Source organism: Pararge aegeria, chromosome 5 (assembly GCF_905163445.1).
Source record: "Pararge aegeria chromosome 5, ilParAegt1.1, whole genome shotgun sequence".
In the NCBI taxonomy this organism is placed as follows: Eukaryota; Metazoa; Arthropoda; class Insecta; order Lepidoptera; family Nymphalidae; genus Pararge; species Pararge aegeria.
The window spans coordinates 14,274,503-14,293,129 of NC_053184.1; the positions used below are offsets into that span (position 1 = coordinate 14,274,503).

The 18,627-nt window shown below is 34.3% G+C and overlaps 1 protein-coding gene across 1 annotated transcript in view; it reads right to left on the reverse strand.

The window, feature by feature from the left end:
- Positions 1 to 7,811: 7,811 nt before the first annotated feature.
- The window catches only part of LOC120623792 (roundabout homolog 2-like), a 77,017-nt gene continuing 66,201 nt past the window's right edge, over positions 7,812 to 18,627 (reverse strand). Inside the window, exons 3-11 of the mRNA XM_039890034.1 lie at positions 14,648 to 14,977; positions 14,262 to 14,415; positions 12,656 to 12,786; positions 11,929 to 12,201; positions 10,165 to 11,481; positions 9,751 to 10,084; positions 9,496 to 9,668; positions 8,612 to 8,958; positions 7,812 to 8,515 (exon numbers count right to left, since the gene is read on the reverse strand). Of these exons, the coding sequence (XP_039745968.1) occupies positions 7,934 to 8,515; positions 8,612 to 8,958; positions 9,496 to 9,668; positions 9,751 to 10,084; positions 10,165 to 11,481; positions 11,929 to 12,201; positions 12,656 to 12,786; positions 14,262 to 14,415; positions 14,648 to 14,977 (3,641 nt within the window). The 3' untranslated portion in view covers positions 7,812 to 7,933. The remainder of the gene's footprint in view (positions 8,516 to 8,611; positions 8,959 to 9,495; positions 9,669 to 9,750; positions 10,085 to 10,164; positions 11,482 to 11,928; positions 12,202 to 12,655; positions 12,787 to 14,261; positions 14,416 to 14,647; positions 14,978 to 18,627) is intronic.

Consider the following 18,627-nt stretch of genomic DNA (forward strand, 5'->3'; position numbering starts at 1 on the left):
TTAAAATTGATGGTTCATTCAGATGGTGTAAATTTCCACGCTGGCGGAAAATTAAAACGATACCCGAGGCGACCGCGCCCTCCACAGTCCACATACTATTCAATGAAAAAAAAAATGAAAAACTGGAGCGACAGAGAGAAACTTGGCGTATATATTCATAGAGTAGGCTTTGCCCCCGGTTCCGCTGTTCTAATTGCTATAAACATTTATTTTGCTCACAATGAGTTAAAGGGGGGTGTAAGTGTCTTACGCATGTTACGTGCAGTACTCATAAGTTTAATTAAACTACCATCAGATGCGTTTTTAGATAATATAAAATAGAGCAATGCACATCCAAGCTCAATGCTATTGCAGTGAACAAAGTGCATTTGTAAACAAAGACTTTATATTTACCTCGTGCCTAATATGGATGTATTTGTTTGTCGTATCAAACTGCCGAATCTTTTAGACTTAAAAATAATGTGATTGTACATAGTAACTTTATACTTTTCACATTTTTTTCTTTCCTAAAATTTCTAACTATATTAATACTAATAGAGGTCATTGTCCTACCAGTGACTCTCATATAAGTAAAACCAGAACTTAATATCACAATTTTTCTTTACAACCAACACAATTGTGATGCACAAAAATACTTTTCTAACTGTTGTATAATAGTACAGATTTACTTCGCTCTAAAAACTTTATCGGTTTCATAGATTCGCACGGATTTTGTTATTCTATTTTTTTTTTCAGTGAAGCCGTGTTTTAGCGCGCGCTGTGCAAAAATTCAATGTATGTACACGATTTTCCTATCCCGGGCAAATTGTGCACATGCGAATATTCGATTGATTCGATGGCACTGCTTTCAATTGGAAATGTCGCCGTTCATTACATACTTAGGAAGATAAAGATGAATGGCATCCACGTTCGGTCTAGATCTACCGTCACCTTTTATTTAAGGACGACTAATATCATAAGACAATATTTTTATAAATTTATATTATAATGATTGATCTATATAAATAAATAATAATACACACATCACCATCTAGCCCCAAAGTAATTATGGCTGATGAATATTTTTATGGCAATAATACACAGAAATACTTATAATATACAGAAAATTATTAATTGTGGGAATCGAACCCACGGCCTTGGGCGCGGAAAACAGGGTCGCTGCCCACTGCGCCAACCAGCTGTCTAACGGCAAATATTAAGGTGACTTTGTTATATAGAAAGATTACTCTTTTAGATTTAATATAAACTTAGTCTAGTGTACTGAGGTACACTAGACTAAATTTATACTAAACTTATACTAAATTTATATAATCATGAGTCCCTACATACGTACCATCCTTGTTTGTACCAACTGACTGCACCCAAGTCAAGACTTTAGAATGTTTATTTACATGAACCCTGTTTTTTTTAACCTTTGTAAGTTCTATTATTTTTTGGAAATTTTATCTTGGGGTTTTATCTGGGCATTATAAAAAAAAACTATGACATTACAAGCACAGACGAGAGGCAAAAGCAAATAAATAAAGTAAAACATTACTGAAGTTTTGTTCAGTTTATATATAATCATTATTTTATCTGTGTTTTTGTAATTTCTTTTATAATCTTCTTTTTTCAGGTATATTAAGGTTGACCTTTAAACTAACACAAACTAAGAATATAAGAGGGAATATAACGTGCGTTCTGCACACTGATAAAGTACAAGGCGCACCAAGTATTTCCATTTGTCTCCTCACAATTGAACGCGCAAAGTTAACACATTGGCTTGTCGAGCGAGTGTGAGAGTCCTTAATGAGCTTAACTATGTTATCAGACATTTACAGCCGAGCCGACCGGACCACAAGCGGATGCTAAATATCCGCCAATAACGTACTTACGACGAGTGTCGAATCGAGATTTGGTTTATGAATTGCCTCCTCATAAATTGAAATGCGATGACAAAAGCACGGATACAATGCGGATACATTACATTCGTTTCAATTTAATTTCTCTTTATTTATTCAGAGCAAACCGACGATTGGCTTGTGTGGTCGGTTTGTTTATTTAATAATTTCGTAGTGAATTGTAAATTGATGTTTATTGAAAATTTAATATTGTTATGAAGTTATCCATGGTTCTCGTATATGGGAAAGTCGTATGTATAAATATTTTGATTGTTAAAGATGTTTCGAGCCAATGGCAATTGTAAAAGTAAATTAATTCTTTTAAAAATACATCACAAGAATTTATAAATACAAATACAACTGAGTGGTGGTAGAGTAACTTTAAACGTCTCTTTGTTGGACTGTTGGAAGTGTTTACTTTCGAATATGTATCAAACAGCAGGAGAGTCTGTTTTGGGAGGAGCTGGGTACAATTCTTAGAGGAAATTGTAATTTGTAAATGACTGTCCCGATGATACAACTATGCTGACCAAGCCGTGCCACTAAGCTGTTTTATATTTGGAAACGATATAAGCAAACAAAAAATTGGATCCCATTTTTGGCAAAATCTGAGAGTTGAAATCACAGTTTTTTTTTTATTCGTGCTAGATGACCTACCTTCCTTCCATATTTCAACATTGCAGCTCATCCGGAAGTACTTATCCTAAAAGTTTTTAAGATTAGCCATTGAATTATTGTACTAAAATACCTTTCAAAGTTTAGTATAATATCATTTTTAAGGGTTTTCCTAGAAACAACCTTTTACAAATTAGAAACCTTTTTATTGATCTGCCTAAACTAGTACATTTTGAACTACGGAGGACGACATCCTGGTTGTGATTCCCGAGTCGAATCAAAAGGGAGGTTGCTTTCTTTTTTTTGTTAAAAAACTTTTAACACCAGTCCAGTTCTAGAAAATTGGTGGTGTGACTAAGCCCGCTAATCCGCATTGGAGAAGCTTGGTGGGCTTATGTTGAGAGGCCGAGCAGTGAGATGTTACTAAGTCAATGGCGTACATAACACAAACTTTATTAATCCTAAAAGGTTAAAATGTATCCCAAGCCGTCCTTAAGAAATAAAGTGGTGACTTATTGATGACGTAGTGATTTCTTCGGAATCTAATAAAGTTTACGCTCTGATTTTTTTACACTGCTATGATATTGCGCAATAATTATGCAAAACCGATTTAGATAAAAATTTAGCAGTCTTTAAAATATTTGCTGATGGTTTCATAGTGAAGTAAAAAATTGAGGATTAATGAAGTTTAGTTAAGTTTCGTGTAGAATGGCGTATTAATTAAGGTAGAGTAGATTAGGTAAAATGAAAGTAGCTTTCAGTTAGTATTTAATTTATTTTATTAAAAATAGGTTTCCAAAGACCATTACAAAATGAAAATAGGGTCTTGATTATTGTGACGTCATTTATATTTCAATGTTGCAATAACATAACCGTATCTTTCACAACTTACACACAAAAATAGGCCTTTACATATTATTGATAAAGTATATTTTTAACTTTTCGCGTATAAACATTTTATGATAGTTTTAAGTATGGTCATCAACATAATAGTTTACATATTTCATTGAATTTTCTGTTCATTTTTAATTTTAATTTTACTGCTAGCTACACAGTACTTATAGATTTGGGTGTTTCGGGTTAAAAATGGTTGAGTGAATATTTTAAAACGCATAGGATGAATACAATAATTATGATCACTATGCTATTCTCTGGCCACAGATTCTCCGCAATTCTGTACAGTAGGTAAAACAATTTTATCTGACCGACAGGGTGTTAACGTATCTCGAGACCAGCTTGCGACAGGAGTATATCTCGCGATCAAACGTTACTTTTCCATAAAATAAATATTGAAAAGTTACGTTTGACAGCAGTAATCGCGAGATTTACGCCTGTCGCAAGCCTTTCGAGAGATGCGTAATCACTCTGCCGGTACCCAAAATTTAAACTTAATAATTCTTCCGTTTAAAAACATTTCCTAACAGTTCGTGTAAAACGTTGATTGTTTATTTACCTTTACGTAAATTGGAAAATTACAATATTATATTTTTATATATTTGTGTTTAATATCTTATTTATTGCATCACCTATCATACCTATGCTTTTCCTTTTACGCCTTTGGTTGCCTAGAAGAGATCGCTATGTACCATATATGGCCACCAAATTGTACCCTCTCGCCTCTTGCATGTTTATATCTCTGAGACTACTGTTTCTTTTGTTTACGATATTATTTATTATTTTTTATTATTATTATTATTTATTTATTATTATTTATTATTATTATTATTATTATTATTATTTATTATTCATGGTTTTTTAAATTAAAATTGCGCTCATTGCTCATTGATCTAATGGTAAGCATGGTCAACTACGGATTACGAGGGCCTGGGTTTCAATACCGGGTCGGACAAATAAATGTTGGTATTGTGTATTTTCTGTTAAAGATTTATGTTTCAATACCAGCCCGATGGTAGGAAATTAGCGGTGTCAACCCCCCATGCCTCGCAGAGCACGTTAAACTGTCAGTCCCGGTTAACATCACTTGCTATTGATAATAGTTGTTAACCCTACCAAACCAACTTTGAAGCAGCATGGTGGGTCTTTAGTCTAAAACTGCCCTTCCTATGAGAGGAGAAATTTGTGCCCAGCAGTGGGAAGTTAATATGCTGTGGATGATTATGATGAACGACTGACGTTAGGAACGCATTCTTATAGCCGCCGGATTATAATTGACATTATATTGAATTGAAATACTAATAATTTGTATGTTGGCCTGCTAGTCGCCGACATTTTGTATGGGAATACAGCAACGCTGATAACGGGCCCGATAAGTTGGTGGGACTATAATAGTCTTGATCTCAGGATAATGATGTAGATATTTTTTTTTTTAATATTATGAATTCTGAACCTTACGGGGTTTCCAATCATCCTTTTATAGAAATAACTAATTATACGTCATAGCTTTGCAGAGAATCTAGGCTCAGAGGGCTCATACCGAAATTTGACAGCAATTATACGAAAATAGTGGCACTATCTGATCGTGTCATTAATACATTGCTGTTATCAGTAATATCGGTGCTACGGCCACTGGGCTCCTATTTGTAATATCATACCGAAAACATGTTTCCGTTAATACAATAACTAACTACCCATTGTTAACCACTGCTACACAAATGTTGCAAAGTAGTTCAGAAATGCTACCTCAAACAGTAAAGAAATCTATCTTAGGTAGATTAATAAACAGTTTTTTTTTTCTATTTAACATTAATTTAACAATGCGCGAAAATAGGAACTACTTAGAAGGTTTTTGCCTTTTTAATCATGAAGGACATAATATCTTTAATCTATTTACTATAGATTTTTTTTAACTACCCAGAAACTGTTTAATTTTGACATAAGAAATCCTCTAATATCAGGTTTTTATAATTTGATTTTTGTGCGCAGTTTTTTTAAAGGTAGGTACTTAGTAGAGCGTAGAGTTCATAGCTATTAATAGATGTTAATAATACAATGGTTAAAACTTACTGTGTGGTAATAGCATTTAAAATGTAGACATAGGTACTTTTTATTTTATTAAAAATGGATACCTTACTAAAACATTCATTTTATTTTGTGTCTCTTATTAAAATAACATTCAGTTTATCAACGTTTTGTTTTGTTTATCCGACAATCAAAATGATAAATTGAAACAAAAGCGCACTGATTTTATCGAAGTATAAAACGCGATCAACTTGATTTACATATTTACAATATTTATAGCGCATGGATACATTCAGCAAGCACTAACAAAAATAATATTTGGACGTACTTAAGCGAAAAAGCTCCCACCCTCAAGTCACAACAGTCTGATCATGAATGGTCAGTCAGACCATTTTTGACATCAGTAAATTTTTTTTACTATATTTTTGAGTTTAGTTTTCTGACTGCAGGCACAAATATATGCACATAGAGATACATTAATAGAAAAATGAAAAATAAAATTCAAACGTGTTAGAATCCACTTGGAAAATTATGAGTTAAACCTTTTTGCTTAACTACGTCCATTTATTTTCTAGAGAAAATCATAAAATTGCATAAAAAAAAACAAAGTCAGTATGCATGAAGTTTTCAACTTGTATAATTACTCTATTTTTTACTGTTAAAACATTTACGCGGCGTATAACGTGTATAAACCGGTAAGAAAGCGTTTCGCATAAAGACGCTACAATTATATTGTTTATTTACTAAATGTTTGTAACCCTATTAATCAGTAAAACCCGATTTTCCAGTTATATCATTGACATAGGTCTGTAAGCTTAGACCGAAGCCTCATCATTTGTCCTTAGTCTTGTATTGCTAACTACTAGAAATCTACTTAAACTCACGACGGAAGTAGGTGTACGACGATAGTGTAAAAAGATAAAACTAAATTAAAGAACGACGTCGTTGCAAAACTTCGAAAATGCTATTAAATTTGTGTTGCGATGAACCTGATGAAAATCTTGATATTATCATGAATAGTAACCGGTTAATATCCGAATCTTTAAACTATTTAATTATTGCGTGTATAACCGTAGAATTTATTTATCTGAGTAGATGGTCAATTCATTTTCTTTTTTCAAATACATTTTTGTATTACGAAACAAAAACTAATATACAATATTGAAAAAATATACATATATATAATTTTTATTATTGACGCCAGATGTAACCATAGGCTATATATAATAACACGTTGACTACAAATGCAATCAATATAAGACTCATAGCAGCTTTTACAAATTAATATTTTGCAATGATTACGTACCTATAGATGATATGCAATGATACAAGTAGTGCTATATTTTATAACAAGTGGCTATACATATCACATTACCTTACGTACATTTATTATTTTCTTTTTTCGTAAGGTTCATCTGAATTTCAATTCACAACTCCAATGTTACTTTGCTACAAATAGGAAACATTAATATGGCACATGAAATAAAATTTAGTCGAATATCACTAAAGTTCCTACCAAAATAGATGTCCATGTCTATAATGTAGTTACCGTAAAAGCTTTTTTAGTGAGTATTAATTATGTCAAGTTGAAATTTTAAGTATAAGACAGGTAAGATAGGAGGTGTAATTTGATAGTTGCGCATTCACTAACCCCTTAAATTACTAAAAAATTTAAGGATACCTTTAGACCTGGTGAGCATTTTTTTTATTATTTGCCAAGCCTACACGTCTGTTTTGCTCCAATACGTTTTTTCCCAGTTTATATAAGGGTCCTGAATCGTTTCATTTATCTGGTAATTTTTCAAACTATTTATTATTGCCATTCTATTATCTGAAATTTGAGATTTACAGTGAAATACCTTAAACTCTTTTATAAACCACTAATGGATGATACTAATTGAAGTTTTATCTAATTATTTACACTAAAGTGAATTTTATCGTTACTCCAATTATTGCCAAGCGTTTACTCGTTCAGTTTCTACTTGAAAACTTAAGCTAGTGATATATATCTCACAAATTCGTTTATTGATATTCGCCGGATTAAATTAATTTTATTAATCCAATCAATAACACGATAAACATTTCTTATAATTTACATAATTGTTTTAATTACATTTACCATAAGATTTTTTAATAATCGACTAACAGTAGTTATTTACATTATTTACAAGTGTTAACTTTACATAAGACTAGCTATAATTTCCATACAAAGTAATAAATAGTTATAATACGAAATAAAACTATTGTACAAAGAATAATACTAAAAAAAATTAGGCTTGAAACGAATAAAAGTTTACAGTCTTTTATAGTTGCTAAAATCATAGCCAAAAAGCTTATATTATTATATTATAATTTTATTTTGTGTATAGAAAGTCTTTACTTGTTACACAACGTCAATCTTTAAAAGGTGCGGAAGAACAGTCGTTATAACGAAGTCACTATTTGGTAGTGCACTTTAGAAAAACATCGGTCTATACGTCCGTTTGGCACAAGTCGCCGAAAACCGGCAAGGCGTGATACTACCGAGTCACTGAGTCAATTCGTGGATGAGGCACGGCAGGAGAGTGAGTGACATGAGAAGCTTGAGTAGCATTAAGAACATTCTGCCCATGTCTAAAAGAAGTCAGGCGTGCTAACGTTCGAGTAGCGTCGTTGTCAAAGTTAGGCCTTTCATATTGGTGTTTAGGCCTCGGTCTTTGGGGCTGCATCGCTTGTAACTCATCATAACCACAATCATCACCGTAATTCTCATCTTCAGACTCATCTTCACCAAATGCTCTATACGTAGTTTCAGATTCAGAATTTTTTCTAGAGTTGCCACCATAACTTCTCCCTATGAGAGATTGTGTTGCATCTGTGATAACCTTTTTATCAGGCTTACGCTCATCTAAGCTTTGATTGTATCTGATTTGTGCCTTTTGTGTCTTATCTAAGGAAGGCAGATCATAAAACTTAAGGACATTAGGGTGGCCTTGAAAATATTTTTCACTATAAACATTTCTATTATAATATCCCCCATTGCTTGCTGGGTAGAGTTCTTCGTCTGGTGCGTAGCGGCTTTCGTAACTGTCAACGTTCTTGCTACCCGGTGGAAACCAACCCTGTTAACCAAAGGTCGATATTTCACATGACTATAAATGTAACACAAAACTCAAGAATATCAAAAAAGGAAACCAAAAATTGTACAAAATGCTTACCAAGGAACTGACGCACTGTCGAGTGTTGGCCACTAGTGTAACCGAAGCATAGGCAGCTGGGGACGTTGCTGTTTTGCTCGTATTCCACTCATTTCCATTTACTCTGGAAGTTGTTACTTCGGCATATTCAGGCAGTTGTTGGGTCACTTTATCGTATTCGGAATTGGTTTTTTCTTTGCATTGACTTGTTTGATTGGCAGACATACACAGTCCAGGCTGATTTTCCATCCATAAAAGTGACTCAGTTTTTGTAACTGTATTTTTATTGTAACAACTACTGAGTGGATGTGATAAAGAAACAGCTGCTTTAATATTCATCTGAGTAACCAAACTAGTACCATTAGAATCTAAAACAAATAACAAACTGTATAATCTATGTTCAATTTGAACCCGTTTGTTTACTACGAGATCGAATAAACTAAGGTGAGTGTCCAAGCCACAAAGTGGAAAAAATTGGCTTAAAGGTAACTGGGTGAATCAACAAACGAATTGCCTCGAGAAAACAAAATAAAAAAAACATTTACATTTACTGGGTCTTTATTTTCGGATTTGTATCATTCCTTTGTGCCTGCCAACATGAATGCGAAATGAAAGAGATCCACTGCGCTAGGCAGAGAGGACTCGTGCTACCTTTCAACTTGAAAGTAATCTAGCATCCTCCCACCCCTCGCATGGCAAAACCTCCGTCAAACAAACGCTCCTCGCCCTTACCACCCTACGACACCCGTGGAATGTTTTTAATTTTGAAACTGATGCTGATTCAACGTAAAAATTTAAGTACTCGTATTTCGTTTCAGTATCGCCAATGGTTTAGCATTTTTGAATCTTTCGAAGATAATAACATAAAATTTAAAGTTCATACAATTGTTTACTATTTAACGTACCGTAGATATTGGGAAGAGCCGACTTTTTCGCAAAAATGTTGTGTCTTCGAATGTAAATAATGCCACCGATTATAATGATTTTGAATAAAACAATGGCACCAATTAATAGGTAAAACCATGTTTCCATTACAAAATCTCCAGCAACAATTGAGACTTCTCCATTACTAGGATATCTAAAACAACATAATACAATGAATACTGAAATCGATATTCTTGAAAATTTTACAAAATATTATTAAACAAAATAACACACACCTTGATAATGGGTCTAATCCCACTGATCGAGAATCAATATTCAAGTAGACTTTTTGGCTAAAGGGTCCTAAGCCAACTATTGTTTCTGCTGCAATTTGCACTGAATAACTAACTCCTGACGTTAAGTTTGTCATAATTAGGCTAGTAGCTTGATGAACAGTCGTATTTATAGCTACCATAGATTTGTTAGCTGGTATATCTAACCAATTCAAGACAACATTATATCCTACGATAGCTCCATTCTGTAAATTAGGTTCTGGATGGTGCCATTTAAGATGTACCGTTGTTGAATTATAAATATACATTTCAATATTCGTTGGTGGCCCATCAGGAACTGCAATAAAAATAATATGATTAATGCTACATTTATCTTTACTGTTGTTTCCTAGTCTATTGTGAAAAAATTAAACTTACCATCATCCAGTGTTTGCGCCACTCTAGAGTTCGATGGTTTTCCTTCAAACTTCTTATAAAAGGGTACAAGAAAGAATTCATATCTCGTGTACTTTCTGAGGGATGTTATTTCATAGCCGGAAACATCGTTGGAATGCAGAATCGTTTTCATTTCATACTCAATTGTTTGGTTGTCCAATGGTCTAAAGTAAATAAAAAGTCCTTCGAGATAGTAAAAATTAAGTATTTCCCACATAAGTTTTATTGTTTTAGAGTCGATGGGCGTTGCTTCAATAAGTTCAACAATATTATCTGTCATTATATTTTTTCTGTACTCTGTATTATTTGAAAATATTCCTCCCTCCCATAACGAATTATTATCCTCACCAACCGTTACAGCATCTGAAGCTGGACTCGGTCCAGATAGACCGTGGGAGTTTTCAGCTCTTACAATAAACATATAAGTTATCCCAGGAATTAATGATTTTACTATAAAGTGTGTCTGATGAACTCGTTTAGATACAACTACCCATCCTCGAGAGTTTCGAGGGGTGTTATTTCCTGAGAGAGTCTCTCTGGAAAACATTTCTACTTGATATCCAATGATAGAAGAAGAACCAATTTTGTTATTTTGGTTCCATGTTATAGTAACACTAGTTTGAGTGATATTATAAATTTGTGGTTTTGTCGGCGGTCCTGGTAAAGCAGAAGTATCAGCTGCTCTAAAGAAATGAATATTCGGATTTGTTGGAGTATCAACTGCCAAAACCCCGCTCCAGACATATTTTCCATGTTGGGAAGAAGCGACACAAGTATAGGTACCACTGTCATCTTTGTCCAAGTCTCTTAATATGAGTGTTCCGTCAGTAGAGATATTTCTTCTTTGATTTTGTATTAATGCTTCCCCTTCAAAATACCACGCAATGATTGGTTCAGGTGTGCCGCTGGCCGTACAGGGGAAAACAGCCATCGATTTTATAGGTAACGTTTGGTTAGAGGGACCGTTTGTTATTATTGGAGGTGGGCGGTCATCGTCTGACGTCACGGTAAGTTTTCCTCTAATAAACGAACTGCCAGCAAAGTTAACTGCTGAACAAACTATTGTGTGGCTGCTATCATTTTTATTTGTAGCGTTAATCGTTAAAACAGTTACGCCATCAATTAATGCTGATGCATGATATTTGCCTTTGGATGTACCAGGTAACATAATGGTTCTATTGCCTTCTAAACTCCAGAACATTGTCGGTTCGGGTTTCCCTGAGGAAGTGCAAGTATAAATGGCTGCAATACCACTTTCTACGATGACTGAATTTGGTTTCAATGTTACCGTTGGCGGATCTAAAAAAAATCTTAATTATTTTTCACAAAAAAATGCTTCAAGCAAGATATCGTTTCGTTAAATCTTAACCTTAAAATGCCGGTTTTTCATACTAACTATTAACTACTTTCTAACTAATATTAGAAAGAAGAAATATTTTTTTGTTTTTTTATTTGTACCCAATAGGCTCCAAAGGCACTGGGCCGATTTTAACCATTTGCCAAAAAAGCTAAACTATCACGTAGTAACATAAGCTATAATTTGTTTTCAATAAATCGGAGATCCTTTAAAAAATTGCAATAATTTAACACAAAGTAGCAAAATTTTTCCTATCAAATTCAATATTTGGCGTAAGAAAACTTTTGATGATACATAAAAAATATGTATTTTTTTTACTTCAAATACAAAAACAAACGCAGGCTAATTCGCTGGCAACAACTAGTATTTTATATCTAAACTAAACTCACCGTAAACGGTCAAGTATCCACTCGCAGTCACTGCACCGACTGCGTTGTCAGCTTCACACGTATATTCTCCCTCGTCACTTAGAACAACATTGTCAAGCCTGAGGCTCCTGTCGTCAAGGACTTTGACACGGCCGAGTGGCATGTTACCACCGCCGGCTGTCCTCCGCCATAACACATCGGGGAGGGGATCGCCGCCCACTCTGCATTCGAAGGTAACACTCCCTCCGGTTTGTGCAACGATATCTTCTGGACCAGCGATTAAATATGGCTTGACTGCACAAAAATTAAGTTTAAGTTATGAAATTAAGTTTAAATGATTCCTATTTTTAGAAGTGAGAGAAGATTTAGTAAAGCTTATCTGTGAATAATATCAACAATCATTATTCCTAAGCGCTCCTATTGTCTCTTAGGTACCAAAGACGGTAGACGTATTCGTTTCTTAAAAAGTTATCTTAATTTTTTCATCGCTATAATACCTTTCTTAATTCAAAAAAAAGGACAATTAAATTCAAAACGACATTAAACATTTAGGGAAAATAGTAGGTCTTCCTTAAATAACCAACTTACTTTACGTATATATAACGGAGCTAATCTTGAAATGTATCGAAATAATTAAACCATTTTTCTCTCAATACAAACGAAGAGAGGTGAAACATATGTTTGCGATTGTTTCAGATTTGATTTACTAAACGTAACCAGCAGTGTAGAAAAACAAGTCATTACTTACTGTGTATTCTGAGCGTAGCAATAGCGGAGTCTCTAGTGCCAGCCGCATTCCTAGCAATGCATTGATATCTACCAGCGTCAGTTTGCCTTGCGTCTTGTATTACGAGACTTCCACCATCCACTAAATGCATTCTGAAGCAATAAAGTACAATATATTCAAACTATATTAAACAGGGTATTTTAACTATGCAATAATATTAAGAATTTCATTTTCATTACTTTGAACAAAGCTCAAAGTAACAAAGTCATTCAAATATTGGGCGGAATAATTCAATAGGAAATTAACATTTAATAAAGGGTCCAGTGAGTCAGAACTATTCAGATTTTTACTTGATTGCTTGTTGAGCTCTCAAATATCCCCTTCTTTATAACTTTGATGTAGTCTCCCTACTGTTAATTATTTTCATGCTTCGCCATACATGACGTACCCTCAAGATGTTACCTAACGCCGTGCCTCATAAAAATTCATAGACAACGAATGGAAATGAATTGCCAATAAAACTTTTGGCGAAATTCAATTTGATGTTAGCGAATGAATTGTTATTCAATAAACTGAAAATATGGTGCGTTATTTAGAAAAAAAGGTGCGATATTATCCTTACGACAAAAATAAATATTGAGAAAAAAACTTTACTACTAAGTCTCAATTTTATTAAAATAATAAAGTCTATTTTCAGGAACGCAATATACAGTGATTTAATTCACAACTAAAACAAAATACTTGTCATATTAATAGTTATTATGATGTATATTTCAATTTAATATTTTTTGCATTCAAAATAATGAAATTAATTATATTAGTAACGTCAATATCCTTTTATTTCACCCGCGGGATGTAGACATCCAGTGACTTTATTCAGTGGAGATTCACAAGACTATCGCGTTTCCACCGTTCCATTTAACTCCAAGTGCTCTTACCGACTACCCTCGATTCTACGTTAAGTGCGCTCTATCGAACTGGCGAGTAACTTTCATTTGATATCCCAAAGCTCCACATTTTAATATATCTGCCAACTTTTGCATATTTCCGCAATCCAAAAGTTTGTTACGAATGGTCGTTTAGTGCCCACATAAGTTATCCGCAGTTCGGATACTGAACGAAATTTGCTGACGTAGTGAATTAACTCAGTAGGAAAGTATAAATTCGAATATTTATCAAAGAAATCGTAGCTCATAGATTTAAATATATCATGGATGATCTGTACGGGATTTTGACCTAAGGATACTCGCCACCGAAATCCCGCACTGATCATAAAAGATCATAATTGTAGCGTTGTTATCTAATATCGGGCCATATATACCTCCGTAATTTTACTTATTTTTTTAACGGTATATCGATTTTTTTATGATAGTCATATTATGTAGATATAACAGCCTGAGGCAATTAATAAGAATAAAAAAATTAAATAATATATTTTTCTTGAAAAGATATGGCATTGTCTGTTATTTATTAAACTGTATAGTTTTGTTTTATAAAGTCATATATATTCTTTATTCAATAAGGCCCACTTTTGATGAAAAAACGTGTACATGGTAGTGAACTTCATTTGTTTAAATCACCCATTGGTCATATTAATTAGTCCAGCGCTATGTGTATGATTGCTTACCTGGAGTCACCATCAAAATGTAAGATTTGACTATTCTTTTTCCAATACACTGTCGGTTCAGGGGAGCCTCTTGGTGGAGAACATTCTAGTATGACTGTCTCTCCTTGCGCTGTCTGCGTTGTCACTGGTTCTAATCGGAATTCTTCACGAAGAACTATATATAAAAATAATCGTTTTTAAACAAAAAGTAAATTATCATAAAATACTTAGATACTTTATATTTGAGGATCTCTCATGAATGCCCTGAAACTAATTCTTTAAAAAATTAGGACAACTAGTCAACGCCAGGCGAACGATAAACGGAAGTGCAACATTGTAAAATAAACGAAAATTACCAGAGATTTTGTTAAAATTATCAGAATGTATTGTGTTAAATTAAAACTTACCAGCGACGTGCAAAGTTGCATTACGACTTCTAGCAGTGCCATATGGATTTGTGGCCTCACACCAATACACTCCTGCATCAGAATGTGCCCTTCCATGGGTTGCTCTTAAGAAAAATAGTCCTCCCGCTGGAAGGAGGCTTCTATGCGTATCAGAGACAACAAGAACACCGCTTTTGTACCATTTTATTGTTGGCGCCGGGGATCCACCAGCTCGACAGTTCAAGGTTGCAGGCTGGTGTCGAGCAACCGTCACATCTATAGGTTGTTCGATTATGTACGGCGCTTCTCCACTACTCATATAGTCATCGCTGAGGCCTCCATCCACAGAACCTGTTGAGAAACAGAAGTTCACAATGAACATAAAGCTTAACTTGCTATAATTTGCGTTAAACAGCTTGTTTTTTGTGTTAATTATAACATTTTTAATACAAAGAATCATCACAATAGTATCTATAGTATGAAGTCATCAAAATCTAGCTATTCAAAAGACATCAGATTGATTTATATCCGCAAAGACCAATACGCTGATAACGCTGAAAAGTTAGAAATAGCCCTAAGTTGTTTTAAGTATTTTTAGTTAGGTATATTTATTTCGTTATTTCCTCAATATCAAACGTCACGAAAAAATAGTTATTTACCACGATATCAAATCAAATGTGCACTTGTATTGATGAAGTTATTTGAGGAAAGATTTGTAGCTAATGAGTTTTTTAAAGAAATCACCCGCAAAGATACATGATTTACATACTTTTCATTACGTTATGAGGATCTGATTTGGGAAGCTGAGTTGAGTTTAAACGAATCTATGTTAAAAATATGTAATTAAACATCTATTATTACTAAATAGTTTATTGTTTTATTCGCAATAAGGTTTAACAATAGAAGTGAAACAACTGAAAGACTGCTAAAATAAAACCATTTTTCTATAGTCGGGTTAAAATAGGTCAAATTTCTTCAATGTGATATTTTTCAACAATAAATTGCCACGAAGACAAACATACTTATAAATGTCCACATTAATTAACATGAGTATGTACCAAGGCATTATTTTAAGCAGCTGACAATAGACCACGGTAGGCTTTCACATATATTAATAATGGGTGGAGTGTGTCATTCTCAGCTACTTTAAAGCGGCGCACAATAATAATGAGCCATAAACACAGGCTACGTCCCCCAGGATTTTGTATGGGACCCTCACTATTTTACTCTGTTTACAACGAACAGCGCAGATGTTAGTTTTTGACACTTGAATTGATGTATGTCTTTTGTGCCTCAGGCTATTATTATAGCCAAAACCTATCGCTGAAAAAAAATGCCGATTCCGTCCAATATGAACCGATACCCGGACTCAATGTACGTGTAACAAAACAGAGATTGCCTCTATTGTGCAAAATAATTGTGTTTATTTATTCACGTATTACGATTCACAATATATGTGGTGCGGTACAGCTAATCTATAATTGAATCTTGAACACATTTGTTATCTTTCGATTTTTTCCCCCTTGTTGATATTCAAGATTTACTTTATTTTTAAGTGACCTAATTTCTACTCACGACTGGATGCAGACAGTATATACTTTTTAGATAAGGTTGTGCGTGTATACGTGGCTTTGCTTCTTCTTGAGTACTTATATAAAAAAATAGTGGACTTAGTTTTTTTTTATAATTAATAATCGATGGACCGATGGATATCTTTAGTTCGTAGCTTTAGTTTTAAGTTGACGAATTTAGTTATCGCCATCAACTCACTTCTATATTTATATGTAATGTACGCATCAAAAGTGCCATATAACTGCCTATTTGAATAAGGAAATATTTGACTTTGACTTTGATAGCCCACCTAATGTTAAGTAGAAAACATGCAAGAAACACATCCTGCAAAACGTTGCCCTGGGTCCATCGACCTGAGGCGTAGATGTAAAGCCTCATGAACCTGTAACTACACTGGAAAACATGCCCATAAAACCAGAATACAGCACTGTGACAATGCTGCTTAGCGGCAGAAATAAGCATGGTACTTTCCCGGATTAGCTTTTTCTAGGAAAGCTCTACTTGGTTTGGGGGCCCTTTCGGGGGGACTGATTAGATCCACGGCATGTACCTTTAACGTTTTGGAGTTACGTGCGTTTATAATAGTAGCAATTAAAATATCACTTGCTTTTACTGCAAAGGAAAACATCGTCAGAAAACCTGTGTGCTTGAGAGTTCTCCATAACGTTTCAGCATGTCATCAGCATTTTGCCAGCGTGGAAGAATACGGCTTAAACCCTTCTCCTTCTGAGAGGAGTCCCGTGCCCTGTAATGGGCTGATAAGGTGTTTATAATGATAAAGATAAACATCAGAACATGTTCTTATATATGCTTAAGGTTTGGCCACTAGGAGATGCTGCAGTCATATTTAATAACAACATATAGCCGTAGCTGATCAGAATACATTTGTCACCACCCCACTTCTTCCCGCGGGTGTCATACGAGGCGACTAAGGGAATATAACGGAGAGCGGGAAGCAGCGTCTGCTGTTCTACTACTACTATTTACTGCGATCACCAACCCGCCGGCCCAGCGTGGTGATTATAGGCAAATCCTCCAGTTAGGAGAGGCTTTTAGTCCAGCAGGGGACTGTAATAGACTTTTGATGACGATGAAGAGTAAATAACATTCTTGGGGCAATGGCTATGCAAAGCTTCGAGCTCTAGCTTCACATCAAACGATGCCGATATCCCTAGCAATACAATTGCAGCATTTTCTCGGCTGAGAGTTGTAAAGCTTTCGCAGGGTATACGATGTTTCCCAACTTCTCCTTAAACATATTAGTTGAAATAATTGTTTACGTATGTACCTACTTACTTTTCTGTGGAAGATTTCCATGATCGTCAGAAAGCAGACATGATTGATAAAATCACTCAGAATCATGCTTCATAGAGGACACGGAATGTTTAACTTTAATCAAAATTATCAAAGCTTAGACGAAAGGAGTTAGTTTACCTTTGAAATTCTGAGTAAATGAAACAGTGATAGCCCAGTAGTTAGGACTCGGCCTCGCTTTCGTTGGGATGGGATGGGATGGATGATACGCTTATGCATTGGTCATCATCATCGCCTCAACCGATCGACGTGTATTACTGGATATAAATAAGACTTTTATTTGGTAGTTCCAACTGGTCCGCTTGTTTTCAGCGGTTCCTCGGCGACTCATTTGATGATGCCTGTCCACCACACCTTATACCTTATTATGGGTGCTCGAGCGTTATTAGTGCTCGTAATATTTTAGTTTCCCTACTAATAAATTAATGGAATCATTGCTGGGAGTTTACACGGCGAAGTCATGGTAAAATATGATCTAAATATAGTTCTACTATATTTAAATTAGTTTGAACTATATTTAAGAAATGTTGATTAACCACGAAAATCTTAGTTTAAAATCTTTAAATATGATATAATTTTTTACCAAATTAATAATTTATATTGTACATACGCTCATCGCCCTCTGCTCTACATGGAGTTCGTAGGGAACTGAAAGTTGATGCTCTAATTAAATTTGTATTCTTATTATGAAGCAACATTGTTTAGCATGTTATGTACATAACGGATTTCTAGTTGAAACGACGTCATAGATCATGGCAAAAAAATACGTAAAACGATAAAAGATTTAGCTAGGCTCATAAAATATTGTTTATATTGATCTCGATAAGTTATTTTATCGCACATAAAACTAAAGTTTATTGGTTAGCCTCGCGCTTGAACTATGGTTTAGGGATATCGGATGGAAGAAAATCCCGTTACACTAAAGTTAAAGTCTATGAAATTATTACTAGGTTATATTTGCACTCTATTGATGATGCCTAGATGCCTGTCTTGAAAAGTTTGGGACTCTAAGAATACTGTTTTGGAATGAGCTGCCAAGGGATATAAGACCGTCCAAATCTTTAAATCGCGGTTAAAAGACTATTTCCTGTCTAGTATGTAGCAAAATATCTATG